General features: G+C 41.9%; 1 protein-coding gene across 3 annotated transcripts in view; it reads left to right on the top strand.

Annotated features, from left to right (window-relative positions):
• The window catches only part of prkd3 (protein kinase D3), a 41,097-nt gene extending 15,224 nt beyond the window's left edge, over positions 1–25,873 (top strand). The window contains exons 3-19 of one of the 3 annotated variants that reach the window (XM_084382043.1): positions 4,811–4,949; positions 11,140–11,271; positions 12,600–12,757; positions 13,650–13,839; positions 13,927–14,004; positions 14,096–14,282; positions 15,311–15,434; positions 15,672–15,749; positions 18,890–19,166; positions 20,596–20,648; positions 21,004–21,076; positions 21,182–21,288; positions 21,412–21,573; positions 22,440–22,538; positions 22,620–22,887; positions 23,232–23,317; positions 24,004–25,873. In XM_084382043.1, the coding sequence (XP_084238169.1) occupies positions 4,811–4,949; positions 11,140–11,271; positions 12,600–12,757; positions 13,650–13,839; positions 13,927–14,004; positions 14,096–14,282; positions 15,311–15,434; positions 15,672–15,749; positions 18,890–19,166; positions 20,596–20,648; positions 21,004–21,076; positions 21,182–21,288; positions 21,412–21,573; positions 22,440–22,538; positions 22,620–22,887; positions 23,232–23,317; positions 24,004–24,177 (2,385 nt within the window). In that variant the 3' untranslated portion in view covers positions 24,178–25,873. Of the gene's footprint in view, positions 1–4,810; positions 4,950–11,139; positions 11,272–12,599; positions 12,758–13,646; positions 13,840–13,926; positions 14,005–14,095; positions 14,283–15,310; positions 15,435–15,671; positions 15,750–18,889; positions 19,167–20,595; positions 20,649–21,003; positions 21,077–21,181; positions 21,289–21,411; positions 21,574–22,439; positions 22,539–22,619; positions 22,888–23,231; positions 23,318–24,003 lie in introns of those variants that run through there. The other 2 variants (XM_084382042.1, XM_084382044.1) reach the window with 2 other exon arrangements.

Raw genomic sequence — 25,873 nt, 5'->3', positions numbered from 1 at the left:
AAATGATTGAAAGATTAATTGAAAAAATATTACACTGACAGTGCTGGACTATACCGTAGCTACTTTTCATTGAGAAACTAAAGGATTAGGTGGTCTTTAAAAACTCTCTTGGATTTGCTCGAAATGATGCCCCATACAGAACAAAACTTTTTTTGAATGTAGGACCTTTACTTGGAGTAGAGTATTTTCACAGTGTGGTACTCATACTTTACTTATAGAATAAGTTCACGCAAAAATGAAAATTCACTTATTATTTACTCACCACCATGCCGATTGTAAGTCAGGTCATAGTCCACATAGCATTTCTGGAGCTTCACAGCAAAACAGCATTGTCCTAAACAACTTAAGGAGATGGAGACTTGTTAAACTTAGGAGAAAAAAAACATACAATGGCTCCATACAGCTTGTCTGGCATAATCCAAGTCCCTGGAATCCCAGGGATCCCAAATGGATCTCTAAAGACATTATTTACACCCTCGACATGCTGTCAAGCTCATGCACCCCCTTCAGACTTGATGCACACTGGCTACAGTGAAGGGAGTAAATAACGTCTTTTCAAATTAGATCTTGTGGCTTCTGGAAACTTGGATTACGCCAGAAGGACAGTATAGAGCCGTTTTATGCCTTTCTTCTGAACATTTTAAAAGAAGAATGTTGCAAAGCTGTTTTGCTGTGAGGCTCCAGAACATAAAACAGCTTTTATGAATAGCATTGTTCACTTAGCTACACATGCATGTACAACCTTTAGCTCATGCAGATGGATCTGGAGCAGGACATTTTTCCTGTATCTGTCCTGCACATGTGTCTGGCCTGCTGCCAAACTAATAAAGGTGTGATGCAGCCTGAGGTCAAGCAGCATACTTTTCCTTACCGTAATCACATGGCCATTTGTCAGAGCCTGTGCACTCCTCAACACTGCTTCCCTTCAGCCACCCACCTCTGTCACACATCACACATACACGAAACACTAACCTCATAATCGTGTGAACGCTATCCTATTTCAACCAAAAAACTCGATTGTCTTCTGAGCGCCTTCACACATCAGTTTCGTGTTATTTCACAGTGATGGCAGATAAATTCAGCAGAACCTTTGTCATAAGCCACAGCTTTTTTTCCCCAGTTTAATGTCACATTCATCATTATGTGTCCGTGGATTAGTTATGATTTATGAGTCATTTACCTAATTTATCATTTTTAGCTTTACAATACAACTGATAGTAAAAGCTATGCAAGAAAAGGCGTCAATATTGCCCATTGCCAAATGGCACACTTGGGTAATCAAACTAGATAATTTTTTCATGGCTGTCTTGAGGTAATTTGTTTCAGGCTGGCAATGAAACAGGACCATATTTCAGATCTGTCCCGCTCCCTGGCCCTCTCCCACCATCATCTGCCCTCTCCCCTCTTCCCTCTTCTCTCCTGCTTCTAACTCTCTTTCCTTATAACAGGATTTAGCATATCAATGCCGGATTAGTTCGTTTAACAAAAGCTTACTACTGCAAAGCCCCTTTCCACTCGTCTTTCCAGCCTGACTTGTGGACCTCACACACAGCTCCTCCGCGCCGGGGTCTTTGGTGTGCGTGTGTGGTCGCGGCTGCTTGGCTGAATGGATTTGCGTTTGAAGATGACAAAAGACATGCTTAGTCACTATGGGCCTCGGAGATGTATGCAGTAGCATGTGTGGGTGATGGTGTGTGAGGTTGCACATGTGTACAGGAGCATGGTGCAGGTTTATTTTCACATGCGTGTACTCTTAGAGCCTAAAACATGTGTGGATAGAGTGATCTCTGCTTTATGCATGCATGCACCTACAGGTTAGCCATCCATTATCACTTTATCTGTTTGATCTGAACAACACAACTGTTAAAATGTGTCCTCAACCTGCCAATCTATTGTTCTTGTACCTTTGGCTTCCTCTTGCTTTAATGAAGCATGGAAAAAAGTAGTGTCCTCTGCCCCCGCAGCCGTTGCGTGCCGGCCTGCAGATGCTCCTGCTCTGGAATGGGACCTGTTCCGTACAGTGGAAAGTGTTGCACAGGGCGCCAGGAGGGGGTGACTACTGCTGGCTGGATTTGGGCATTAACCGCAATTTTTGTGTGCGTGTGTGCGTGTGGGTTTGAGTTGAGGAAAACCCCACCGTGACACTGCAGCCGCCTCAGGAAGGATGCCCCCACTGCCTGTGGTGGTGTTGGTATGAGCCACACAGCATTAATCAACTCAGAGGGTGACAGGGTTTAGGATGTAGGTATGTCAAAAGGAGGGGTCGAGTTGGAAATGTTCCATTGTATGGGCACGTGCTGCACAGAATTTCTCCTCACAAACAGTTTCTGTATTACTATTAGTTTCTCATGTGTGTGCTTGCAGTAGATTTGATGCAGTGGAAATCATTTTCACACAAGGCTTGGTTGATGGTAGACTCCTATGCAACGGAAGGATGAGTGTGTCTTTATACTTAATAGTTGTCACAAAATACCTAACACAGGCCCACAGTGTTGGTAAGGGCTTCCTTCCAGTCTGCACCACAGTGCTATCAATAATGATGGGGAGGTGTCTGTATTTACATTTTTAATACATTTTAGGTAAACCCTAAAAAAGTGAATTGTGGTTTGGTAAGAACTATACGGATTCATCTAGAGCTGAAGTGAAGCACCTGGAAAAAAAACAGGAATATGCTGGGAGCATCCAGATTGTCACTGCACATACTATAAAAGGAAATCCAGAACCTTTTTGCCGTGATTTGTTTGTACTGGTGTATTTTATGAATGAAAACATGAAGCATATTATTTTAAACTTCTTATGCAAGCTTTAATCTCACACAACCACCACCCTTTTTGGGCTGATGACGATACCGGTATTAGGAAGGAAAAAATTCCGATATCAATATATCGACTGATATACGCACATTTTGCAATGATCCCTCAATCAAACACTTGTACAGCATCTGTGAAAGGCCAGTAATATCAGTAAATCGATATAATGGTCCAGTTCTAATATTTACATGCTTTAATGTTCAATAAACACTTAATCTTTCTAATACTGTCCATTGCTGCAGCACCTCTATTCACCCTCTGTCTAAATGCTACATTTTAGTGTCTTTAAGGTCCAGTCTGCTCCACATTGGAGGTGCATGAAATACAGTCACATGTGGAACATTCAGCAGCGGTGCATCTTTCCAAAAACAATATCCCGGCTCCACTATGCCTTACAATAAAACTGTTGCATAACATCTATATCGAGGAATACTGATGCTTCTACTGCATGTTGTTTCTTCCGACAGCAGAGCTATAGACACATTTATGAATGCTATTCTAAGCAACCACTGCTTGGTGGGTCCTTCGTGGGAAAAACCCATTGCTGTACATGAGGTAATGTTTTGTGTTATGATGCTTTACTTCAGTGATCCCTGAAGGGAAATTGTTCTACTGGGAGATCAGATCGTAGGTTAAGGGGCCGGAGCTCCAGGTCCTTTGTTTGAGTTTCTCACAGAACAACTCGTCCACTCCTGAAACCTAGAGCAATCCTTGGTAGCCATCAGCGTCTGTGCCGAATTACATTTTTGCCTCCTGATGGTTCATTCTTCTGGCTCTGTTTACACAAGTCATCTGATACACCCATGTTTTCCTGAGCACATCAATCTGTCTCACTGTCTCTCGATCTGTGTTTTTTGGCAGTTGAAAGGCTCCAGGTGTCTTGTGCGGCTCATGCCCAGACGCTTTGCCAACCCCTGTGCTCCTGGGCCATAATGGTATTGTTCTATGTGGCCCATTGTGTGTGACCCTGGTTCAGGGGGAAACAGCTGGTGGATCCTCCAGTACCAGCCTACTTGGCATCAAGACTGGGCTCAAGCCTTGGTGTAAAATTACTGTGCCTCAATTCCCACTTTGATACAAACCATGTGTGACAGCTCTGAGCATCCATCTACTGTTGATCGGATTTTTCCGCACCGTCAGGTTTGCAAAGTGATGTTAATGCTGTGCAGAACATGAGAGCAAGCCTCCCCATGGTACTCAAAACAATATATGCTCTATACTTTTTGTGTATGTATGAATAATTATGTTTATGATATGTAATGTAATTTGTTTGTAGCCCTTCCTTGTATCCATCACTCTCTAAGAGGCTTTGGGCTGCCCTCACAAAAGGAAGTGACTCAGTATTGACTGGCGCTGCACTTCCTGTGAGCTGATTCTCCTCTACTCCTCTCAGGATGTTTACCTCCTCCTCCTCCCTCGTCTCCCTCTCCCACCCTCCTCTCCGCCCTCTTCCTTCATGTAATCACGTGACTTTACGTCTGTGCACTCAACTCAACAGGTCAGACCTGGTTCGTTTAGGTTAAGTTTGGCCCAGGCATCGTCTGTGATGGTGACTGCTGAGTCTTTTTATGTAATCCAGCGAGGTTATTGTGTTTGCTTATTTCACGTAATTTTGAAGTAGTTAATAATGATTATTTCATGTTTGCGTTAAGGCATCGCTGTATTCATGGAAGCAATGTGAAACAAAAGACTCACGGAGAGAGAGCATGGGCTCTAAGACTTGAAATGTTTAATTTATGTCTAATTTAGATAGTGTTAGGTATACTGTAAATGGGTATCAATCTTCACTGAGGGGTTCTTTTAGTGGTATTCAGAGTAACAGGGTCCATCTGTATCTCTATCTTGTTCTTTGTCTCTTTGTTTCTGTATGAGATGTGGACCCACCACAGCGCACCATTTATGTCCAGACGTTCTGCTTACATATTCCCTCCATCATTATTCATCAAGCTTAGATCTTCGCTAACAGCTTTATCTTCACTTGTATCTCCACCTCTCTCCAGTTCCCAGAGTGTGGCTTTTTTGGCATGTACGACAAGATCCTGCTGTTCCGCCACGACTTGAGCGACGAGAACATCCTGCAGAGGCTGACCTCAGCAGAAGACATCCACGAAGGAGACCTCATCGAGGTGGTTCTCTCTGGTATGTAAGCTGCAGTGAAACGGATTCATTTTTGAATGGTGTCTTAATTTGACGGTGTCAGAGATTTTGGCACACCGCTTTTCTCCATGTCAGATTAGTTAAAACGTTAACAAAGCTGTATTAAAGGCAGTGTTTTCTGTATTTTGACTGTGTTTTGTGTGGGTGGGCTACAGCTGTTTTAGTAGGAGAGCTGCTATTGTTCTGGCCAGAACTAGCTTTCCTCCCATCAGCAGCAGAGCTTTTAGCATCCTTGCCAATGTCCCTAGATCCAGGTCGGGTACTTGTAAAATGCAGATATTTTGACCTGAATTTCGGATGTTTGGGGTTGAAGTCTGTTGATCTTTGGTTTTAGACAGATTACATGAATAATTTACTCTTGTTGGGAAGCTTTTATTGCACATACAGTAATGTAATGAGATGTAATCAACTCCAGTAACGTTATAGTCACGTCAACTGTCTCTCCTCTCCTCTGCTCCGCTCCGTGTATTTGCATTGTAGTACAGAGCTAGTTCCTGATACAAGTCTTTACCGACGCAACAGCAGTACAATAAAAACATTTAACATCGATTAGATAGTGCAACACCATGAAATATGACTTCTGAACCAACAAAAACAACATAGCAGTGAGAAGTCTCTGAAAGAGATGGAAGCAGAAAAACACCCTTGACTTCAAAATCAAAGTTCAAAATTAAAGGTCTCCCAACATAGATGTCTCAGAGCTTGAAGAATTCACAACATAACATCGGCCAAATAAACTATTTTGTTTCTTTCAAGGGGGGGTGACAAGTCCTGTCGGGGGGGATTAGGGCCCCCACCAGGAAATAATAATGTAATAATAATAAAAATGTATATTTATATAGGAAGTTTCTTGACAAAGTTACAAAGTGCTTAACAGGAAATAAAGCCAGACAAGGCCCATAAAATAAGCTTGTACAAAGAGAAAGGTTTTAAGAAGAGATTTAAAAGAGGCTAAGGACTTCGTGTGTCTTAGTCCAGTAGGAAGAGAGTGCCATAGTTTGGGGGCTCTAATAACGAAAGCATCCCCCTTGGTCACTAACTGTGCCCTTGGAGTAACCAGCAGCGCTCCATCCACAGATCTGACTGGCATAGAGGGTGTATACCAGGTCAGTAGTGGAAACACTCTGAGTTGCTAGGAAGCATTGTTGTGATATGTTGCTCTTGGCTATACAAAGGTACCGAAGAGCAAGACATTTTAATCATTACGTCTATCAATGTGAGTAACTTAGAGATTTTAAATTCAAAATAATTATCCAAATGACTTTTTGACCTTCATGATGGAGATAGTCAAGAGGGAAAATTGTCTTGAAAGCTGCTCATAACACTAAAAATGCAAATTCCAAAGTATAAGACTTGTGACCCGTGTTTTTAGGCTTTGGGTATAAAAAATGGGATAACAGAAATTGTTTTTATTTATCATCTGATGCTCCTGTCAGTTGAAATATCAGCAAAGATTAATATACACAATGTCCAAAGAAACTGAAGAAAGGTCTTGCTTCTTTAGACTTCCAAAACAGGAGATTTCCACCGAGCAGTGTAAACCAAGTTTTTTAAAGTCCAAACAATGGTCTAAAACTAATAAACTGGAAGCTTCATAGTTGACACCCCTTCCAGTAAACACAGCCTGTAGTGTCTTGTTGAAGGGCACTTGGTCAGATGCTTGCTATAAGAGTCCTGCTCGCTTAAACTTCACTGCCCAAATTAAATATTATTATCGTGCAAACGAATGACTACAAGTGGATCACTCGACACCCCGCTCGCTTACGCAATTATTTTGTGATAACATTTTTTGCGTCTTTCTTCCTCATCAAAGTTTCCATTAGATTGTCCACCTCTCTAGTGGCCACACAGGTGTTCTGTGTTTCTTTCTCGCTTCCTGCGATGAATGAATCAGCTTCCTGTGCGGTGCTGAGACCAACTGACGGCTTAGAGTATCTGTTCTGTTCTAATCTGTTCTCCCGCTCCATCTGTCTCCACTGGGAAGCACCTGACACCACCTGTGCTGAATATCTCCCCCTCTCTCCCGGGCTGAGAGTATTGTTTGTGGGGATTTAGACAGGGGATGATTGTATAGGTTCAGGATCTGAGGATACGTCAGGCATCGGGGCTGAGGAATGTAGACTAAAGACTGGAGAACTTCCTTCTTTTTGTTTCTGACTGTCTGTGTTTGTCTTGCGCTCTCTTTTGTGTCAGTCTTTGTTGCTCTCTTTCCCTCCTCGCTTTCTCTTATTCTAATCCCTCCTACCTCAACAAATCCATCTGCAGGTGTAAGCTCCACCAGAGGAGCCTGGCAGTTTATAGCCCGAGATATGTGTACTTGATGAAAACCGTCATAGAAGAGTCAGATCTCAGATTTGCTACACACGCAGCACACACTGTTTTTTTTAATTTCATCCAACACTCAAGAAACTTGGCTTTCTTCATGAGAGGGGCTTTGCAAGTCAGACACTTGATCTTTGTTTGAGAACTGAGAAATCCACGTCCCCAAGCCTTTCATTTGCTTCAGAGAAAATATGAACCTTTTTTCCGCCCCACAATTTGTCTCCTGTCATCTTCCGTTCAGTTCTCCTTAACCAACCTGTTGTTGGATTCTGCGGCTGTGGGAGAGAGACGGTCTGAATCTGCCTCTCGCTGTGAGAGGGAGGCAGAAGTGGCTTTTTCTTGGCTGCCGGCTCAAAGAAGAAGGCTTGTTTTTCCTGCAGTAAGTGATTGTAGTAGACCCGTGGAGTGTAAACATGCTCTGATGTGCGGGGCGGCCCTCGACGCAGCGGACACTGCACAGGCCATCTCGGCCCATGAGGTTTGACCGATTGTCCCTTTGTTCTGTTTTTCACCCCCTTAAGTTCACCTCAATTTCACAAGCTCCTTATTCACCACTACTGCTGGGGTGAAACTGATATTCTCCAATATCTTCTGTTTGTTGTAAATACGGCAAACTTGTTTTTGTCTGATGGAAACTTGCGGCCTCCAAATGGGAACTCAAGGCAAACAGACGATGCATTCATAAAAGCCTCTCCGCTTGTGAGAAGCGCTGCGAAAAACAACGCGCGGAGTTTATGTTTACTGTTGTTTGATGCTAATTAGTAGGAAGAACATTACACAACACTGCGATTGCAAAGAAGCGGCCAGTTGTTTTGCAGACGTTGTGTGAAAAAGCTAATGAAAGCCGCCTTTCATGTGCCTGTGCCAGGGAGCTATGTTCACCCCCACTACATGTGACCTGCTGGAGTTCTTTTTTTTCTTTCAAATCAAACCCAAACTGTGGAAATTAACCCACCGGCCATCATGTTTCTCCGAAATGGAAAGAAATGTACCCTGAGTGTACAACCCAAAAAAAGGTTGGGACACTGTGTGAAAGCATAAATAACAACAGAATGCAATAATTTGCAGAGATATTTCATGTTTAGACTGATAAACTTTATTGTTTTTGTAAGTATGTAGTCATTATGAATTTGATACCTGCAATATGCAAGGTCAGGATTTTTCCCGAACATGAGAAAGGCTTAGGCACAGCACCCAAGCTGTTTTGGGCATCACCTAAGCTAAATGAATGTAAAATCAATGTGCAGAGCATCATCTCATATCTAATGGTTGTAGTCAGACCCCAGTGGAGTGTACTTTTTTAACTTACAAACAGATGTAATAATGGTCACAAATGATGTGAAATTGCATATTTTTTATCGAAAAATGTAAAATGTTCCCCTCCAAATATTTGCACCTACGTCTTCCTCAAACTTAGGAAAAAACACTGAAGTGAGAGCCACAGCGTCCCAGTGTTTCTGGAATCGGGGTTGTATTAAAGCTGCTGTAAGCGTTTTCGTTCACTTCCTGTCCGTTTTCGCAGTGAGCAATCCCCTCTCATCTCTTTACATTTCCACACTTGCACGACTCCTTTCTTTTTTTCAAGGCAGCTCTCTTTTCCTCTTTCTTTTCTTGAGGCGTTTTTCTTCACTTGGATTACTATTGGAATATAGAGCTATTTAACACTTATTTTAATAAGGAAATAACACTAACAGCAGCTTAAATGGTGTGTGTTAATTAGGGGTAGATGGATTATTGGCCCTGGCTGATTATCAGGCCAATAGTAAGCATTTTTCAGATTATCAATATCTGTGAAAATAAACTAATTTTAAAATGTGCTATTTTGGCTGTGATGCATCCTCTCACACAATGTCCCGCCCACAACACTATCTGATTGGTTACACATCACAATTAATAGCCTATAAACACTGAATATTCAGAATCTGCAAAGTAACTAGTAACTTAATGTATCAAGTAAATGTAGTGGAGAGAAAGTATAAAGTAGCAGAAAATTGCAGTACTCAGAATATCGGTTTACAGTCTCCTTGATTTCTAATAATCTGTATCGGTATTGGCCCTGAAAAAGCCATATCGGGTGACCCCTAGTGTAAATATGAATATCTCAGAATTTAATTGCGTTGTTCAAAGAAGTGACGTTAAAATGAAGAAAATTTTGGTTGACCCTACAATTAACCTTTGACTCTGAACCTCCTCCGTTTTCCCTTGATAACTAGTTAATTTAATTTGTTTTCTCCAGATCTCGAGTTATTATCTCGAAATAACAACTACCGTTTTCCTGAGATAACGGGATAATTTTCTCGAGATCTTGAGAAAACAAAATGATAGTGTAGTATATTAAATCATCGCAGGAAACATCATTCAGTGTAGCAATGTCAGAGGAGCAGGAGCACATCGATCACCGCATCACATATCTTTTCAATCAAAGGCCTGACACAGGCTGAAATAGCATTATGCCTTGCTATTACAGATAATATACACATTAGTGTGCGTAGTCTAAAAAGACAGTTAGCAAAAGGTTTCAGCTATATCGGTGGCGCAATCTAAGTAAGCCTGATGTCGAATTAATTATATCGTTATCTCGGGAAAACAAAGTTTCGTTATCTCGAGATCTCGAGAAAATTATCCCGTTATCTCGGGAAAACGGCAGTTGTTATTTCGAGATAATAACTCGAGATCTCGAGAAAACAAATGAATTAACTCGTTATCACGAGAAAACGGAGGAAATAAAATGTATGAACGCATGGCCCTTTAGGGCTTCCGTACTGCCTGTGAAAATGTTGCACTCTTTTTGTCAAATCAACAGATGAGACTGAGTCACTGTTCAACTTTTCTCTTTTTTGAGACTTTCTTGCTTACTGCTGATGGTTTCTCATTTCTGTCATATGAAACGTGCATGTTTTTAGCAAAGGAAATGTTTTTTTGTGGTCTCACATCATATTTGTTGTTCAGGCCTGCATCTCATCACACAGCAGCTGAGAATGTCCTCAGTTGTCCAAGAAAAAAGAGAACAATTTGATTAAATCACCTCAAAGGAAATGAACTAACACACACACCATGACATCACACTGCACAGGTTTTGCTGCTTAACCGGAGTGTAAAGATTAACCAATCCCTCGTCGGTCACCGCGGCTTCAGGCATAAATGATTGCACAGGAGAGAGAAACACTTTGCGCCGGCTCTGAGAGCCGAGAAGCTCCAGTCACACACACAAAGGTTGGCAACAGTCACCTCTATATCTTACTCATCTTCAAATCCTTGATGATTCACAGCCATGATTAACCAACTCTTGCTTCCAACAATGAGCTCAGTGTGTCTGTTTGGTTCAAAGCAACAGAGACGTGAAGAAGAAATAAGAGAGAGACAGGAAGAGAGTATCCACAGCTCTGTTGGTTTTAATATTATGTTCACAATAACAATGATGGACTGATAGAACAGGATCATTCTGCATTTCTCTGGTGTCTTTTGGGTGTGACCTATCACTTTGATACGGTACATGGAATGCAGATGTTGCGCCCTCTACTGCAGCAGTGTAGATATAGCACCTGGATGAAGTCATACATGTATTTGTTTGTACAAGAGCATGTGGAGAGAATCTCATTTCTTTTAGATTACTTTTTTCTACTATACGTACACACATATAGTGAGACTATGTATTGTCTTTTGTATTGGTTTTATATTAAAAAGCTGTGGGAAACAGTTACCAAATATATGTGATTAATGTCTTGTCTCTTCTTGTCTTTTGTCCTCTTTTCTCATATTTTCCTTTGATTCTTCAGTTTCCTTAAAAAATACAAACTTTTTTTTTTGCTTTCGCCAAGTTTGAGTTATTTCACCTGTGTATTGTTTCTAGCTCAAGCTACAGTTGAAGACTTCCAGATCCGACCCCATGCCCTTTATGTCCACTCCTACAAGGCCCCGACCTTCTGCGACTACTGTGGGGAGATGCTATGGGGTCTTGTCCGGCAGGGGCTCAAATGTGAAGGTTAGAAATACACATGCAAAGATTTTGTTGAATACTACTGTGTTATTACCAAGCCTTTGAACTGACCTACTTCAAGTAGTATGTTTATTGTATTGCAGGGAGAAAAATCCAGAATTCAACAGCATTTGTAGACGCACAAACACACAAGATGTTCGACTTCAATAATATGTCAGGGATTTGTAACAGGAAAGACTTGGTCTGGGCACTGAAACCAGTGAAATGCTTAACATTCAGATCCAAATGGAATTATGGCACGTTGGCTAGCCTTTCATTTTCTGGATCAGATTTGAGTTGTACTCTTTTATTTTCATGTCATTAGGCTGCATTCAAAGTCCTCTCTGGCTGTGAATTACATTCAAGTAGTTGATTTATTGCAACACTAGTCATGAAATCTCTGATCTATAGATCAATGGGGCCATCATGTGGCTGATTTGTGCAAAAAACACAAGTGCAAGACAATACATGTACTAAACAACAGCGTCATTTTTAAACATTAAAACACTACAACAATAACAACCAGAGTTCATTAGCTTGTGTGTTTGCGTTTGTGCGGGATGAGTACATGATTGGATTGATTTTAGCCATGATTTCATTGTAAATTTAAAATCAGTGAAGCTGCAACACTCTTTTGTGTTGCTTTAACAAAGTCTTTTAGAAGCTTAGAAGATCGTACGTGTTGTACACAGTCAACTCTATCAGTCATCCTAGCTTTCTTCTCATTATCTGTGCATTCATGCGGTGTTGGGATAATCTGTAAAACTCTTCTCCGACTGGGAAAATTCAAACGAATGACCCCTCAAGTCGGAACAACAACTCAGCAAGTCAGAGAAAAGTATGGTACATGAGTTGCCGAGTTGACATCATATAAGGCTAAAACATGGCGGGTTAAAGTAAACATTGGGTTGATGGTAAGAAGGTTTTTATCAAAGTCATGTATTGCATATCAGTTTTTGGCTCACGTGTAATCGGTAATATGGTATTTTAAGTTGTAATCGTTAGCTGCTGTCCACAAAGAGTGACCTGGATTATTTGGAAACACATTCCAACATTGAACACAAGTTGGAAGAATAACTTGCAAACTTAGACCATCCGAGGAGCATTTCTGAGCACACTCTCATGAGCTATTTTAATGGGGATGCGCTACCATAGAACATTGACTACTTTGTACACTGAACTAGCATCAGCAAGACACACAAAGCTTTCAAAGGTTTCAAGGGAACAAAATGTCTTTTTGTCCAGTGCCTTGAGATACACTGTATGTACAGTAGTCTGTATAATGTATACTGCCTGTTTTGTGACTGATATCATTTGTGTTTTCTTGTTTTAAGGATGTGGGCTAAACTACCACAAACGCTGCGCCTTTAAGATCCCAAATAACTGTACTGGTGTCAGGAAGAGGCGATTGTCCAATGTCTCGCTGCCTGGACCATCCCTTTCTGTCCCTCGACCAGCACCTGCTGAAAATGCCGTGGTCGTCCTGGATGAGGTGAGCTCTGATTGGAACGATAAAAATGAAGAAACCCAAAACGATGCAAAGAGCATTAAGAAAAGTTGGAAAGACATCAGTGTCTGCTGATGTCTGATCTGATCTGATTTTTTTTCATTCTCTCACTTAAAATGAGCTGGCCGGAGTTGAGACATTATCCTAAATCAGCCTCGAAGTCAGGTGAATTGGCCAAGAATGTTAGGCAGTCAATCGGCATGCTGCTCACAAGCTTTGTCAACTGTTAAACGTGTCTAAACTTATCAAATTTGGCTCTTTTCCATGGGCAAATCTCCTGGGCCCTGTTGTAGCATACCACTGATGCAGAAAATTGAATTGAGCTGCACATGTCTATCTCTCTGTGGAGAGATCCTCAGCAAGGTTTTATGAAACAGCTTTTGCATAAGCCTGCACCGGAATATTCCCCTCTTGTCTGCGTCCTCGCGAAAGGTCATCAGGAAATGTAATTATGCTAATGACATTAAAAATCCATTGAAGTCCTAGTTTATGTATCTGCTCACTTGTTGGCAAAAAAAGAAAACTTCCTTCCAATTTCTGTGAGCGGTTTTCAGACTGCTTCATGTATTCATACAGAATAAAAACTGAATGCTCATATGTGGTTAAACATGACAAATCTAATCACCCAGTTTCGACCACTGGGATCATGTTTACTACGCAATATAATGCTAAGTCAGTCCGACAGATTTCTTTTTCCCTTCTCCCGCTTCTTTCTTTCTCTTCTTCTGCTGCCATGTCGTTATTCACTCTGTCTTCCCCTATCACTCAAACTCTCCCTTTGAGGCCGTTCTCCCTCTATTATTCCCCTTACTTCCTTCCTGCATATGGTTTTTAATTCTTCCTAACGTCCTTCCATCCTCCCATCCTCCTGCAGCAGAGGTCCCATCAGGAGGCGGGGAAGCGGATCCTGTCTTGGAGCGGCAGGCCGATCTGGATGGAGAAGATGGTGCTGGGACGGGTTAAGGTGCCGCACACCTTCGCCATTCACACTTACACTCGTCCCACTATCTGCCAGTACTGCAAGCGTCTGCTCAAGGGTCTTTTTCGCCAGGGCATGCAGTGTAAAGGTAGGAAGGGTCTGTTTCAAAGACATTGTGGTTCATCTTAAAACATTTTGGTGATTTTTTTCCCCTTTTTTTAATGTCATCTTCCAGATTGCAAATTCAACTGCCATAAGCGATGTGCTTCAAAGGTACCTAGAGACTGTTTGGGGGAGGTGGACTTCAATGGGGGTAAGTTGTATATCCAGTTTCACAGTGACAGTTGTGTATCTCCGATATTTACAATTTTGAAAATATTTGCCTGTTAAATGGACTTGTGTAGAGCCAGCCAGCCCTGGCCCAGACTCCGACACTACCATGGATACTATGGAGGTGGACAGTGCCGACATGGATGGCGGCAGAGGACTGGACGACCCAGAGGAACCCTCCACACCAGATGAGAGGATGTTCGACATGGATTCTCCCCTCTTGGACAGAGAGAAGGATGAAGAGCCCATCAAGACTATCAGGTATGAAGATGTTGATTTAATTTGAGTGGTTGGCACCATGCCATTGTGGAAATTCTGTTGATCAAGTGTAGGCAGCACAGGAAACAAGAGTGAGAAGGGGAAGACATGTAACAAAGGTCACCGGCCTGATTCAAACTGGGGACTTTGCAGTTATGTTTTTAATCAGCAGGTCTAACACCAGTTCCTATGTTTATTCTATATCAGCAGCATGAGTTTTATGTTTCCAGTGGTGGTGCTGCTGCTGCATAAATAAAAAGCATCACTTCCTGTGCAGGACTTGTATCAGGAAGGACCTACCAGACACTAAGTGAAAGCAAATAAGAAAGGTTTCCTGAGCTGGCCACAGGTCGATTTGTATTCATTTATTTTTTATTTAAGCTTTATTTAACCAGTAGTGAGGTCTCATTGAGATTAAAATCCATAAATAAAACAATTTAAAACAAGAATAGCACTCAGTAGAGCGCATACCCCGCCCAAAAATACTCCCTTTTCATTCAATCAAGCCTAATTTGATATCGAACTTGATAGCCCTGAATCACACTCAATCTTAACCACTTCATCAAGATCCATGCATTATTCCTTGAGACATTAACAAAAATGTTTAAGAAAGTGAGAAAAAATTCCTGGATCTGGAAATATCCAGATCCGCACCAAAAGTTAATGGGGTCTATTCTGGGCTTAGACCCATCCTCCATCCATGTTTTGTAGAAATCCATTCAGTAGTTTTTTGTGTAATCCTGCTGACAAATCAACCCCCCAACAAACCAACCAACAAACGGACACAGACCAGTACATTACTGGATACATTACTGGAGGTAATGAAAAGAAAGAGCAAACGACAGATTCATGACATCATAGAGCCAGATTTACTTGTTTCCAAATCCTTTAGAATTCTTTTAAATGTATCCAGTGAGAGCCGCTCCTGGAGAGTTTTATCTATATTTAGCTCTAAAACAATAAGTAATCTCATATCATATCAATTAAATCTTATTTTTTTGGTGTGTGTGTGTGTGTGTGTGTGTGTCTAGCCCTTCCACTAGCAGCAACATCCCTCTGATGCGGGTGGTCCAGTCCATTAAACACACCAAGAGGCGGAGCTCCACTGTGGTGAAGGAGGGCTGGATGGTTCATTATACGAGCAGGGACAACCTGGTAAGACTGATAACCCTCATAAGCCCAACAAAAGGAGCCCAGTCTGAAAACGGACTGTGCTTAGCCTGTATGCTGGGGAAAACTCCTTCTCCAAAGCTGTTCACATGTGTTGAATTCAGCACAGAAGGTATTTTCCTCATGAAACAAAATCATTTAAAGAACTGTGATATATGTAGGTCATGCGTGTTTTCCCATTCGGACTAACTCTGTGTTCGATTCCCCATTTTTTTTTAACAGCGGAAGAGACATTATTGGAGGCTAGACAGCAAGAGCCTGAGTCTCTTCCAGAACGACACCGGAGCCAAGTTCTACAAAGTGAGCATAAAACTATCATGTGTGCCTCGTTCTTGGAAAATCGTGTCTTGTCCTCCACATCAAACACACAGTAGCACTCATTAAACTGTCCGAAAATGGAGCGAGTTGATTCAGTGTTGACTCCACGGTGAATTCAGTCAGTGAAGTCCCCGTTGTAGCTCCTTAGAATTGAACTTGTACAATCACAATGCCTTCTTATGATTCAAAAGTGGCGATGTTGAAGTCATTTTCATATCAGCGTTGTCTGTCACACTAGTGAGAAGTATGTAAATAAAATCTAAGGTCGGTAGCTGTGTGACTCAGCTCGTGTTGCAACTGTAAACTACACTGAGGTCAGTTCAGTCCACTGAAATTTCCCCTGTGGTTTTTTCCCCCTGCAGCCGGGTCTCTTCCCTTTATGAAGTGAAAGGTGTCGCTAACAGTCAGTGTTAAGACGAAGTGTGTCTGACCAGACGGGACATTTGAAGGGATTTTTAAGAGAGAGACACAATTTAGCCTATAGGCATCCACAAGGGATGGACAATGAGATGTTGAATTCTGAGTTTTAAACCAAAGTTTTAATCTTTCTTTTTTTTTTATCAAATTGAATTCAAAGTGAGTGAAATGCTGCATTTTCAATATGTAGAATCCGTTGTGGAGAGTGTGTTACACTTCCCGCTCAGTGCCAGCACCGTAGTCAGTCATTACACTGCCGCAGGGGCTTAATAGCACAGTAATTACACAGTGAGGACCGAGAGAGGCAACTACAGCCTGCAAGGTAAAGACTTCCACATGTGTGTTGGTGGTTGTGTGCGTGTACGTGCAGGGTGGGGGATGTAATCTTTTTATTGTTCGTGTCGCTTTGTGTGTTTTGAGATTTTGACACCTCCTTCAGCTGTGGTCAGAGTTGGTGTGTAGGATGCAGCAGTTTCCAGTGTGGGAGCCAGCACATTTACTTTTGAGTGTGTGTATTTGAGTGTCAAACAGGTGGTTATACACACAGCTGTATCCATTATCCTGCTTGTATTTCTTTCTTTCACCGTCTCCGTCTTATGCTGGTTGTGAAACAAGTCTGGAAAAGACTTAATTCCTTCACCCTTCTCACCCAATTACTCTGTCACACCCTGCATCCCCTGCCACTAAAGCGCTGGAGAGGAAACCTCAGCAGGGACCGACTCCTCAGGGTGTGTTTACTGGCAGCTTTATGTGGTTCTTTATTATCAACTTGGCACTCCAGGCTACGTTTAAGACCTTCAGGAGGCTAATTGAAGGCTAGCTGTAAATGCCTTCTTTTCATGCGACAAAGTTTGGTCTTTGTGCCATGCCTGCTGCTCCAGAGTAGCAGATTTTTATTCATGATAGATAACTTGACATGATTTGCTTGCGCATAAAGCAGTAAAAGGTTCTTTCAGGGGTTTATTCTCCAGAACCACAGATATGGTTTCTCTGTATCCGGGAAGTCTTGGGCATTTTCCTTTAATTTCCTGAAGTTTGCAGCCTGCTGCTCATCAGTGTGTGGCCGCTGTCCTCCCCTCTCGTCTTTTCTTTATACCTCCAATCTGATTAGTGGTGGTCGCGCGGTGGCTTGCTTGCCAGGCATGGCAGCCATTTTCTCCATTTGGAAGCCATAACGGCTGCTCGTTTGAAGATGAGACCCCTGTACTTGTGGCTTTCTCTGAAGAACCTTTTATGGGGTGAAGGGGCTTCTCTCTGTCTCTGCCAGATTGAGTCCTGTCACCCACCCACTCGTACACCACTACCCTGCAGAGGAACGGTAGTGGTAGTTGCCGTGTCTTTTCGTCTCAGCGGTTGGCGGTAGCGCCAGCGGCTCGTGCTCATATGGGGCCTCTGGCTGGCCCTGCCTTGTAATCAGGGAAGCAGAGCACTTGAAGCAGCCGCAGGGCCCCGCTCACGTGACTCGGCCCCGCTAACCACAAGCACTTCATCTGATACTCTGTGGTGAGCCACGCGGAGGGGACAGCGTGCGCCTCCGCGAGCCCCCATTGGCTGGAACTTCTCTGTTTTTTTTTTAATTCTGACCCTCCCTCCTCTCTTTGATTTGACAATGAGTGTGAAGGGGAAGGGGTTTTAAAGTGCGCTCTAACTGTCCTCTCTGTACGTGCTCATAAGAGAGAGAAAAGTAAAAGAGAAAGTTAAAGCTGGACCTATATTATCTACACTGTGATTACAGTCAACGAGTGTGGAGACTTTTTGGAGCGTGTGAGTGTTACTACTTGTTTCTGTCATGTTATTGTTGAGGTGGTGCATTAAGAGTAGAGTAGCATTTTCCTGTTTTATAAGATGTTTTTCTGTTTTTTTTAAATGGGATCATCACCTTTTTGAAAACATGTGTAACTTGTTGATGTGGTAAAGAGAGCAAAATTATTTCTATACATTTTTTTTTACATATTTCATTGAAATATGTGTTCATATACTTATCCAGTGATGTATTTCTTGATCATCTTTTCTGCTGTCGAACATCTCCTCCCAAGGTAACAGGATGTATATATACACGTGAGGTTCAGCTGTGAGGTTCTGTGTTTGTTGAGGAGGCTTTTTTTTATGCCAAGAAATTGTTCATGCCTCAGGTGTATTGGCTGACTATGCAGACATCACTCAATGGAAAATTGAAAAATTGAAGATTTGAAAAAAAATTGAATTTGAAGAAATTAAAAGACTTTAAAACTTAAAGGTGCACTGTGTAGTTTGGGGGAAGAACATTTAATAAGAAGATAAAGATCTTCATTGACTGATTTTTTTAAATACCTAAACAAACTAAATAAACAAACTGTCTTTGTTTTCATGTCTAGTTAAACAGACTGACCTTAAAGAACAACACAATTTTACACTGTTTTGCTTTGTTTATATTTGGCGGACCCTGCCACCTTTCTAGCTTCAAACAGAGTTTTGGGGGCAGCTTGTTTATTCAGTTATGGAAAAAACTAATATTTCTGACTTTGTATTATTACCTCATTAATATTGTAAGTATTACAATTCTGAGTTTGAATTTCTTCTCAAAAACTACATAGTGTTCCTTTAATTCTTCATAAAAATGTCTAGACTGGATCTTATTTATTTTTTTGAGAAACAAAGACAGAATATTTTGCATTTTCTTTGTTTTTAATATGAGTTGTAATCTCTGTTCCTCACCCCTCCCAAAGGAAATCCCTCTGTCCGAGATCCTCCAGGTGGAACTGTCCAGAGACTACAGCAATCTGGCCCAGGGCAGCAACCCGCACTGCTTTGAGATCATCACAGCCACCATGGTATACTATGTAGGGGAGAACAACTGCAGTCACTACCACAGCCCTGCTCTGGCTGCCTCAGGTGTCGGCATGGAGGTGGCTCAGGGCTGGGAGAAGGCCATCAGACAGGCCCTGATGCCCGTCACCCCTCAGCCCAGCGTGGCCAGTGCCGTTGGCCAGGGCAAAGATCACAGTAAGTAGAAGATTACATTGCTCTTGAGCTAAAAACACATTTTTGTGGAAGAAATGGGGAAACGATACATATAATGATACTTTTTGGAATACGAACAAGCAGTCATGTATTAAATTAGACACTGAATATCATCTGCATTCAAGATTATTAAAGATGCAAAGCATTCAAGTGAAAAAAACACAAAATGGAAATGTTTTTTATGATGTTTCGTTGAACATTTACAGTTATGTTCTGATTTTAGAATTAAGAAGGATTTCATCATTTCAAGATGTAATAATCATCCTTGAGGAATGGCCTCAGTTTGTGACTTTCTGTGTTATGTCAGACAAGTGTTTGGGTTTTCCCTGTCAGTGATTACTTGTGATAATACAGGGTTTTTCCTGAATCAACACAAGACTATGTTGTTAAGTAATATGGCAACAACAAATGAAAAATCTTGCTTTTCTTGATTGTGTGTGTTGAAAAGTTTCTGGTCTTTCTCAATAGAAAGAGGGGCCCTTTTGGCACCACATTGGCCACAGTGGTCAGTGAAACTCTTTGAAAGCCAACCTTAGCTTTCGATAGAGAGGGAAAACCCTGCTTAAGAGTCTATGGGCCAAAGGAAGTGACATTTGTGACATATGAACTGACATGACTGTGCAGAAACTCTCGGTAGGCAGGGGGTGTTATTCACTCAGGTCAAAGCAGATTGGTCCTTAACAACAAAGACAGGAATTATTTCTGTGGGCTACTATGGGAGTTTCTATGGTTTGAATTGATTTTGTAGAACAGAGATCCACATGAGTGTCATACTTATAACAGCAAAAGGATTTTAAGCAGGCATGACCTTTATAAAACGAGGCTGTAGACCTGAAACTGATACTCGTTTTGTCTCACCACTCATGAAGCTGTATGGAACAGTCCTCATCAATAGATTTTATTCATTAAGTATGGGGTAGATGAACTGCTAAATAATATCAATATTGACTCTGCAAGTAATGGTCTAATTTATGTGGTCATTTCAAACTGAGGGCTTGTTAACCAAGATTAAAATTACATTTTGCGTGCAGCATCAGCTAAAAGTTGACAACACGTTGTTTTCTACTTGCTTTTATCTCTGGTTTTCGTATTCATTGGCTAGAATGCAGAATTAGCCCCTGCGGCTGTCTAAATTCCCAGTTATGAAATGCATTGCATACTTGCACCATTCAGTCACACATAGCTTCCCGGATCAATTTTATAGCCAATTTATTGTGTAATAAAATGCTTCATTATGTGGGGCTGTGACTTATTGCATGCAGCTGCAATAAGCTTGAAGGTTGTGAAAAAAATATTTGAGCAATGTGCCTCTGACTACAATTACTTAAGGATTCGCTGGCTGTTTTATGCATCAGTGAAGTGGTGTTTTTAGCTTGTTGAATATGGAAACATGATGTGTTTTCCTCTCCAGAAGAGCTGTCCATCAGCATATCCGTGTCCAACTGCCAGATCCAGGAGAATGTGGTGAGTGGGGCGTCTTTCACTTCTGAGACCTGTTGCACAATTTCCCAGCATGCATTTATGTGCTATTAAAGTATCTGTTGTGGTAAAATGGGAGTTTGTATTCTCCCGTTTCTTTACTGAAAACCTCCGGTGGAAGCTTGCTCAAATGAGGAAGCTGCTGACCCATTTTTTTTGGTGGAGGGATTTTTGTTTCAGTTCCACTTCTGTATTGAGCGAAAGTTAAATATATATGAAATATTTGGCAATACCAGAAAACATTTTGGTAGAGCCATATTTTTTCTGGGCTTTTAATGATGTAATTTTGACCCATTGCCAGTGTAAGTGCAAGTAAACAGAGCAAATTATCTCTTTGCAGGATATCGCCTCGGTGTACCAAATATTCTCTGATGAGGTGCTGGGATCAGGCCAATTTGGCATTGTGTATGGAGGTATGTTTCCCTTATGGTACCAGTCACATTTTATATGATATTGCTTCCCTTCATTTGCAGACTATATAAACTTATTCATTTTATCCATGTCCTGTGATATTTTAGGCAAACACAGAAAGAGCGGCAGAGATGTGGCCATCAAAGTCATTGACAAGATGAGATTTCCGACCAAGCAGGAGAGCCAGCTGAGGAATGAGGTGGCCATATTACAGGTAATGAGAATCCATCAATGAGAGCACAAAATTAAACAAAATCAAAACAGGTTTCAAAAGAAGGCGTGTACTGCAAGTATAAGAGGCCTTGGTAGACTCAATGTGTTATGTGCGTATCTTCAGAATCTGCATCACCCCGGCATCGTCAACTTGGAGTGTATGTTCGAGACACCAGAGCGGGTGTTTGTTGTCATGGAGAAGCTGCATGGCGACATGCTGGAGATGATTCTGTCCAGTGAGAAGAGCAAACTGCCCGAACGAATCACCAAGTTCCTCGTCACACAGGTCTGTTTCTGCAGAAACAAGCTTCTCACCCCTTAAAATTAAGATTTCAGTACTCATATGATGAGTATAATCATTTAGATTTCCTGCTATGTGCCATTGCCTTTTCACACTTTACACTTTTAAATGGCATCTTCCCTTACTTCTTCCCATTGTTTCTTTATTTTCTATCATAGCTTTCTTCTCCTCTCGCTCTCTGTTCTCCCTTCTGTTTGTGGGGGTGTGTGTGCATGAGCCTCTGCTCCAGCTCTAGGGCCTGTTTATTCTTGTGGTGAGTTGATTGGGGGGAATTGTTTACGGGATCGGTCTGCATGGCATCACAGCCTCCTCCCTGGCCGTGGATTATAGCCTGCAGTGCACTGGTGGCTTTGTGGCCTGATTAGAAGAGCAGCAGGCTGCTGGGCCTCTGTAGATCCCAGGTCCCAAACAGAAGCGGGATCATTAACAACAGCAGCATTAGCTGCGGCAGGCCTGGCTCTGATGTGGCAGGGAGGACTTCTGTCAAAGTCAGGGTCAGGATAGGGGAGCCAAGCACACTGTGGGTTTTGGTACAGGGCCATGGGCAGACATGCGTGCAGCACTGGCTTACGCCAGGCCTCGTGAATATAGATGGGATGATGAGATGAGATCATATGTCTTTATGCTAAGGTATTGGTCAGGATGGAAGTATTTAAGGATATTTTTGTGTTTATACTGCTGTTATTTTTCCATATGGCAGCACCATAGATTCTACAGCTTAGATTATGCTATCATTACCCTGTTTATACAATCCGTTATATACATTTAAACATTTAGATGCTGGAGTTTATGATGCCATCTGGAAATTTTGGAGCTAAGTCTGTGCTGTTATTTACTTCTGTTTGCAACAGATCCTGGTGGCCTTGAGACATCTGCACTTCAAAAATATTGTTCACTGTGACTTGAAGCCTGAGAATGTACTACTGGCCTCTGCAGAGCCCTTTCCTCAGGTAAAAGACATAAAGATATGTACGTGTCGATGCAGGTGCATGTGTGTGGATGCACTGACCAACGTTTCTGTCTTCTTTCAGGTAAAACTGTGTGACTTTGGCTTTGCCCGAATCATTGGCGAGAAGTCTTTCCGGCGGTCTGTGGTGGGCACTCCGGCTTATCTGGCTCCAGAGGTGCTCCGCAGTAAAGGCTACAACCGCTCCTTAGACATGTGGTCAGTGGGAGTCATTGTGTACGTCAGCTTGAGCGGGACGTTCCCATTCAATGAGGATGAGGACATTAACGACCAGATCCAGAATGCTGCCTTCATGTATCCCCCTACACCCTGGAAGGACATCTCCGCTGAGGGTAGGGAGAACAATGTGTTTGTTTATGACCTTCCTTTAAGTCAACATTTAAATAGTCTATGTCCTGTTAGTGCTGCTTGCACCTGTAGCTTGGTGTCAAACTGATACTCAGACATGTAGCCTCAGAGCTATCCTCTCCACCTACACGTCTGGGTCGTCTGCGCTTCTCTTTGTCTGCGGTCGAAATGAATCACTTTCAAACCTCCCTGGCTGCCCAAGCTGCAGCTCCTCCCACACAGGGAAATACATAACAATATGCAACAACTGATAAAGGTGGTGATGCTAAGCCAAATACAGTAGCTCAGTTTATTGATACAGTCTACATATTATTTCTTTCTTTCACAGCCACAGATCTGATCAACAATCTTCTCCAAGTCAAGATGAGGAAGAGGTACAGCGTGGACAAGTGTCTCAGCCATCCCTGGTTACAGGTGACATATTTGCTTGATTTCTTCTGTACTTTTTCTTCTCTGAGACATGACTCAGTCAAATCTGAGTCAGTTTGGAAGTTTTCTTCAGCATCAGCATTAATCCGCTGATAGTTGTCTGTACATCACATCGACTTTCATGGTGCAAATTAGCCAAAATGTAAACGAATATTGCCAGTGAAAAAAAACCAAAAGAAAATACCGGGGCTCCTGGTATAGCCTACTTGATTCCAAAAAAGTTGGGACGTTGTGTAAGATGTAAATAAAAACAAAATGCAAACAAATTGTGTTCACTAACAGCAGCTTCCCGAGCCCATGTGGTAATATTGTCCTTCCTTGTGAACGACTGAGCCTTTCAAGCTTGCCCCTTTCATACCCAGTCATGACACCATCAGCTGTTACCAATGAGCCTGTTTACCTGTGGAATGCTCCAAACAGGTGTTTTTGGAGCATTCCACAACGTTCCCAGTCTTTTGTTTGTGGGTTGGATTGTTTTTTTCATAAAATATCTGAGTTGTCAGACCTTTTGAAATAACAATATGTGGCATGTCCGTGACTCTGCATAAATACATATAAATATATGGAGTCTAAACCGAGCATAAAAGCATCACTTTATGTCAGGATCAGGCTCCTCACCAGTGAGGACAACATGCTGAATGAATTTAAACCCTCATGTCTCTTTCCCTCAGGACTATCAGACGTGGCTGGACCTCAGGGAGTTCGAGACGCGGCGAGGTGAGCGCTACATCACCCACGAGAGCGACGACGCACGCTGGGAGGAGTACGCAGACGAGCACAGTCTCGTTTACCCCAAACACTTCATCATGGCTCCCAACTTGGATGACATGGAGGAGGACCCCTAGTGGCACAGGGGACTTACTACACCACATGATGTATTAAGGACAAGGATTGTCACTGGGACATTTTTCATGAAGCTTTGGGAGCGGCAGATTTTCCCTCCAGAACTGTTTGTTGTGGAAACAGAGAGAAGCTGTTCAGGTGGAGAGTTACTCTCCGGAGGTTTTAAAGGCGGGGAAACCCGACAGAATTTGTAGCATGACGTACTGCTACAAGCAGCATGCAGGCGGAGATGCATGCCACATAAATGCATTAAGCAACTGTCTGGAGAGAAGAGTGTTCATCCTCTTTTCCGTGATATCAAAACATTCCAAGGATTTGCTCAAACTTGGTTCTTTTTTTAAGAACAGTCACAATCCAAAACATGCAAGGTGAACTTAATAGTTAAGATGTTGGACACATCATTTTGGATAACTCTGAGTAATAATATGACTGATCAGAGGGAGAGAGAGAGCTTACCCGCAGGAGTAAAGGGCACTTTTCACAAGGGATTTACAGTCTGAGAATATGAAACGCACGAGTTTTGTTCTCATTTCCGAACTGTTTGTGAGACTGTCCTTTGGCATGAAACTGGAACTATCACATTATATTTGTATATTTTTATGTATTTCGTAATTGTGGTAGATTTTTGCACTATACTATTTCCATTGAACATAGCAATTGAATAGACAACACTATTCGCTGCTACAGAGAGCAAACAGTTTCCGAGTGTCCAGTCAAGATGCAAAGTTTTAACCAGCAGAAAGTTGAAGCAACTCAAACAGTATTGGACTTTAAATAAGGGTACACATATTACCCACCAACTCGTTGCTGGCATGCATTTTAGCAGCATATTGGCTCTTAATAGTCGAAATACCAGTGAATTAGTTATGAGCACGACCTCACTTTAGAATGTGGAACAAATTCAGAGTCAGAGAGGCTTAATTTAGATTTATTTGGACGCTGTAAACACTTGGAGCTCTGTGTTTTGGTACATAAGAACAGACCATAATTATGAAGTGTTATTAAGGGAGACTGGCTATTCTCACCAACAGCAACTAGTTAATGGTTAATATGTTTTCCGTAATATAAAGTGTTACCTACAAATTTGATCAGCTTTCCCCTTGAGAATATGACCAAACACCCTGACCAAATATGTAGACAAAAACTATTTGTTTCAATGTTTCCAAAGTTTTTTTTTTTTTTTCTAAATTAACTTGAACTTGTGAATTAGTTCAGTGCTAAAACACCACAACCCTGAACCGTCAATAATTGCAATAATGGAGCCATTTTTTCTCTGTTCAACGTGAGGCTAAACCAGCACAGACTCTGCGTTTGAGCGTCATGTTTCTGTGTATCTTTTCCTCTACTCTCACAGTATTCTTGAATGTGACTTTTTAAGCAATCAGATTCTGGAATATGTGTTTTTGATGTGTGTTGCATCAACCTTGGTTTTACATAGAACAAAATTTCAGTGTCAGTTTCATTGTCTATGAAGTTGTCTGGACCATTTCAAAAGCCATGTTGTGTCGACAGCGGACAGTCACATGGGAGTTAATAGCACTACAGTTTTGTAGTTTGCTCTGTTGGTGTGTTTTGGGAGTACCTTCCTGTTCCCTTTTGTCCTCTTCCTGTCTTTGTTGCCGCTGGATTGGCAGGTGTCAGTGTTTTGTATATTTCAGTACATACCAATGGAATAAAAAACAAACTTCTTAAGTGAGA

This window comes from Pagrus pagrus (genome assembly GCF_965226575.1).
Source record: "Pagrus pagrus genome assembly, chromosome: 18".
Taxonomy (NCBI): Eukaryota; Metazoa; Chordata; class Actinopteri; order Spariformes; family Sparidae; genus Pagrus; species Pagrus pagrus.
Note: the sequence above shows the minus strand (reverse complement) of the source record. Positions and strands in the feature narration are given on the sequence as shown.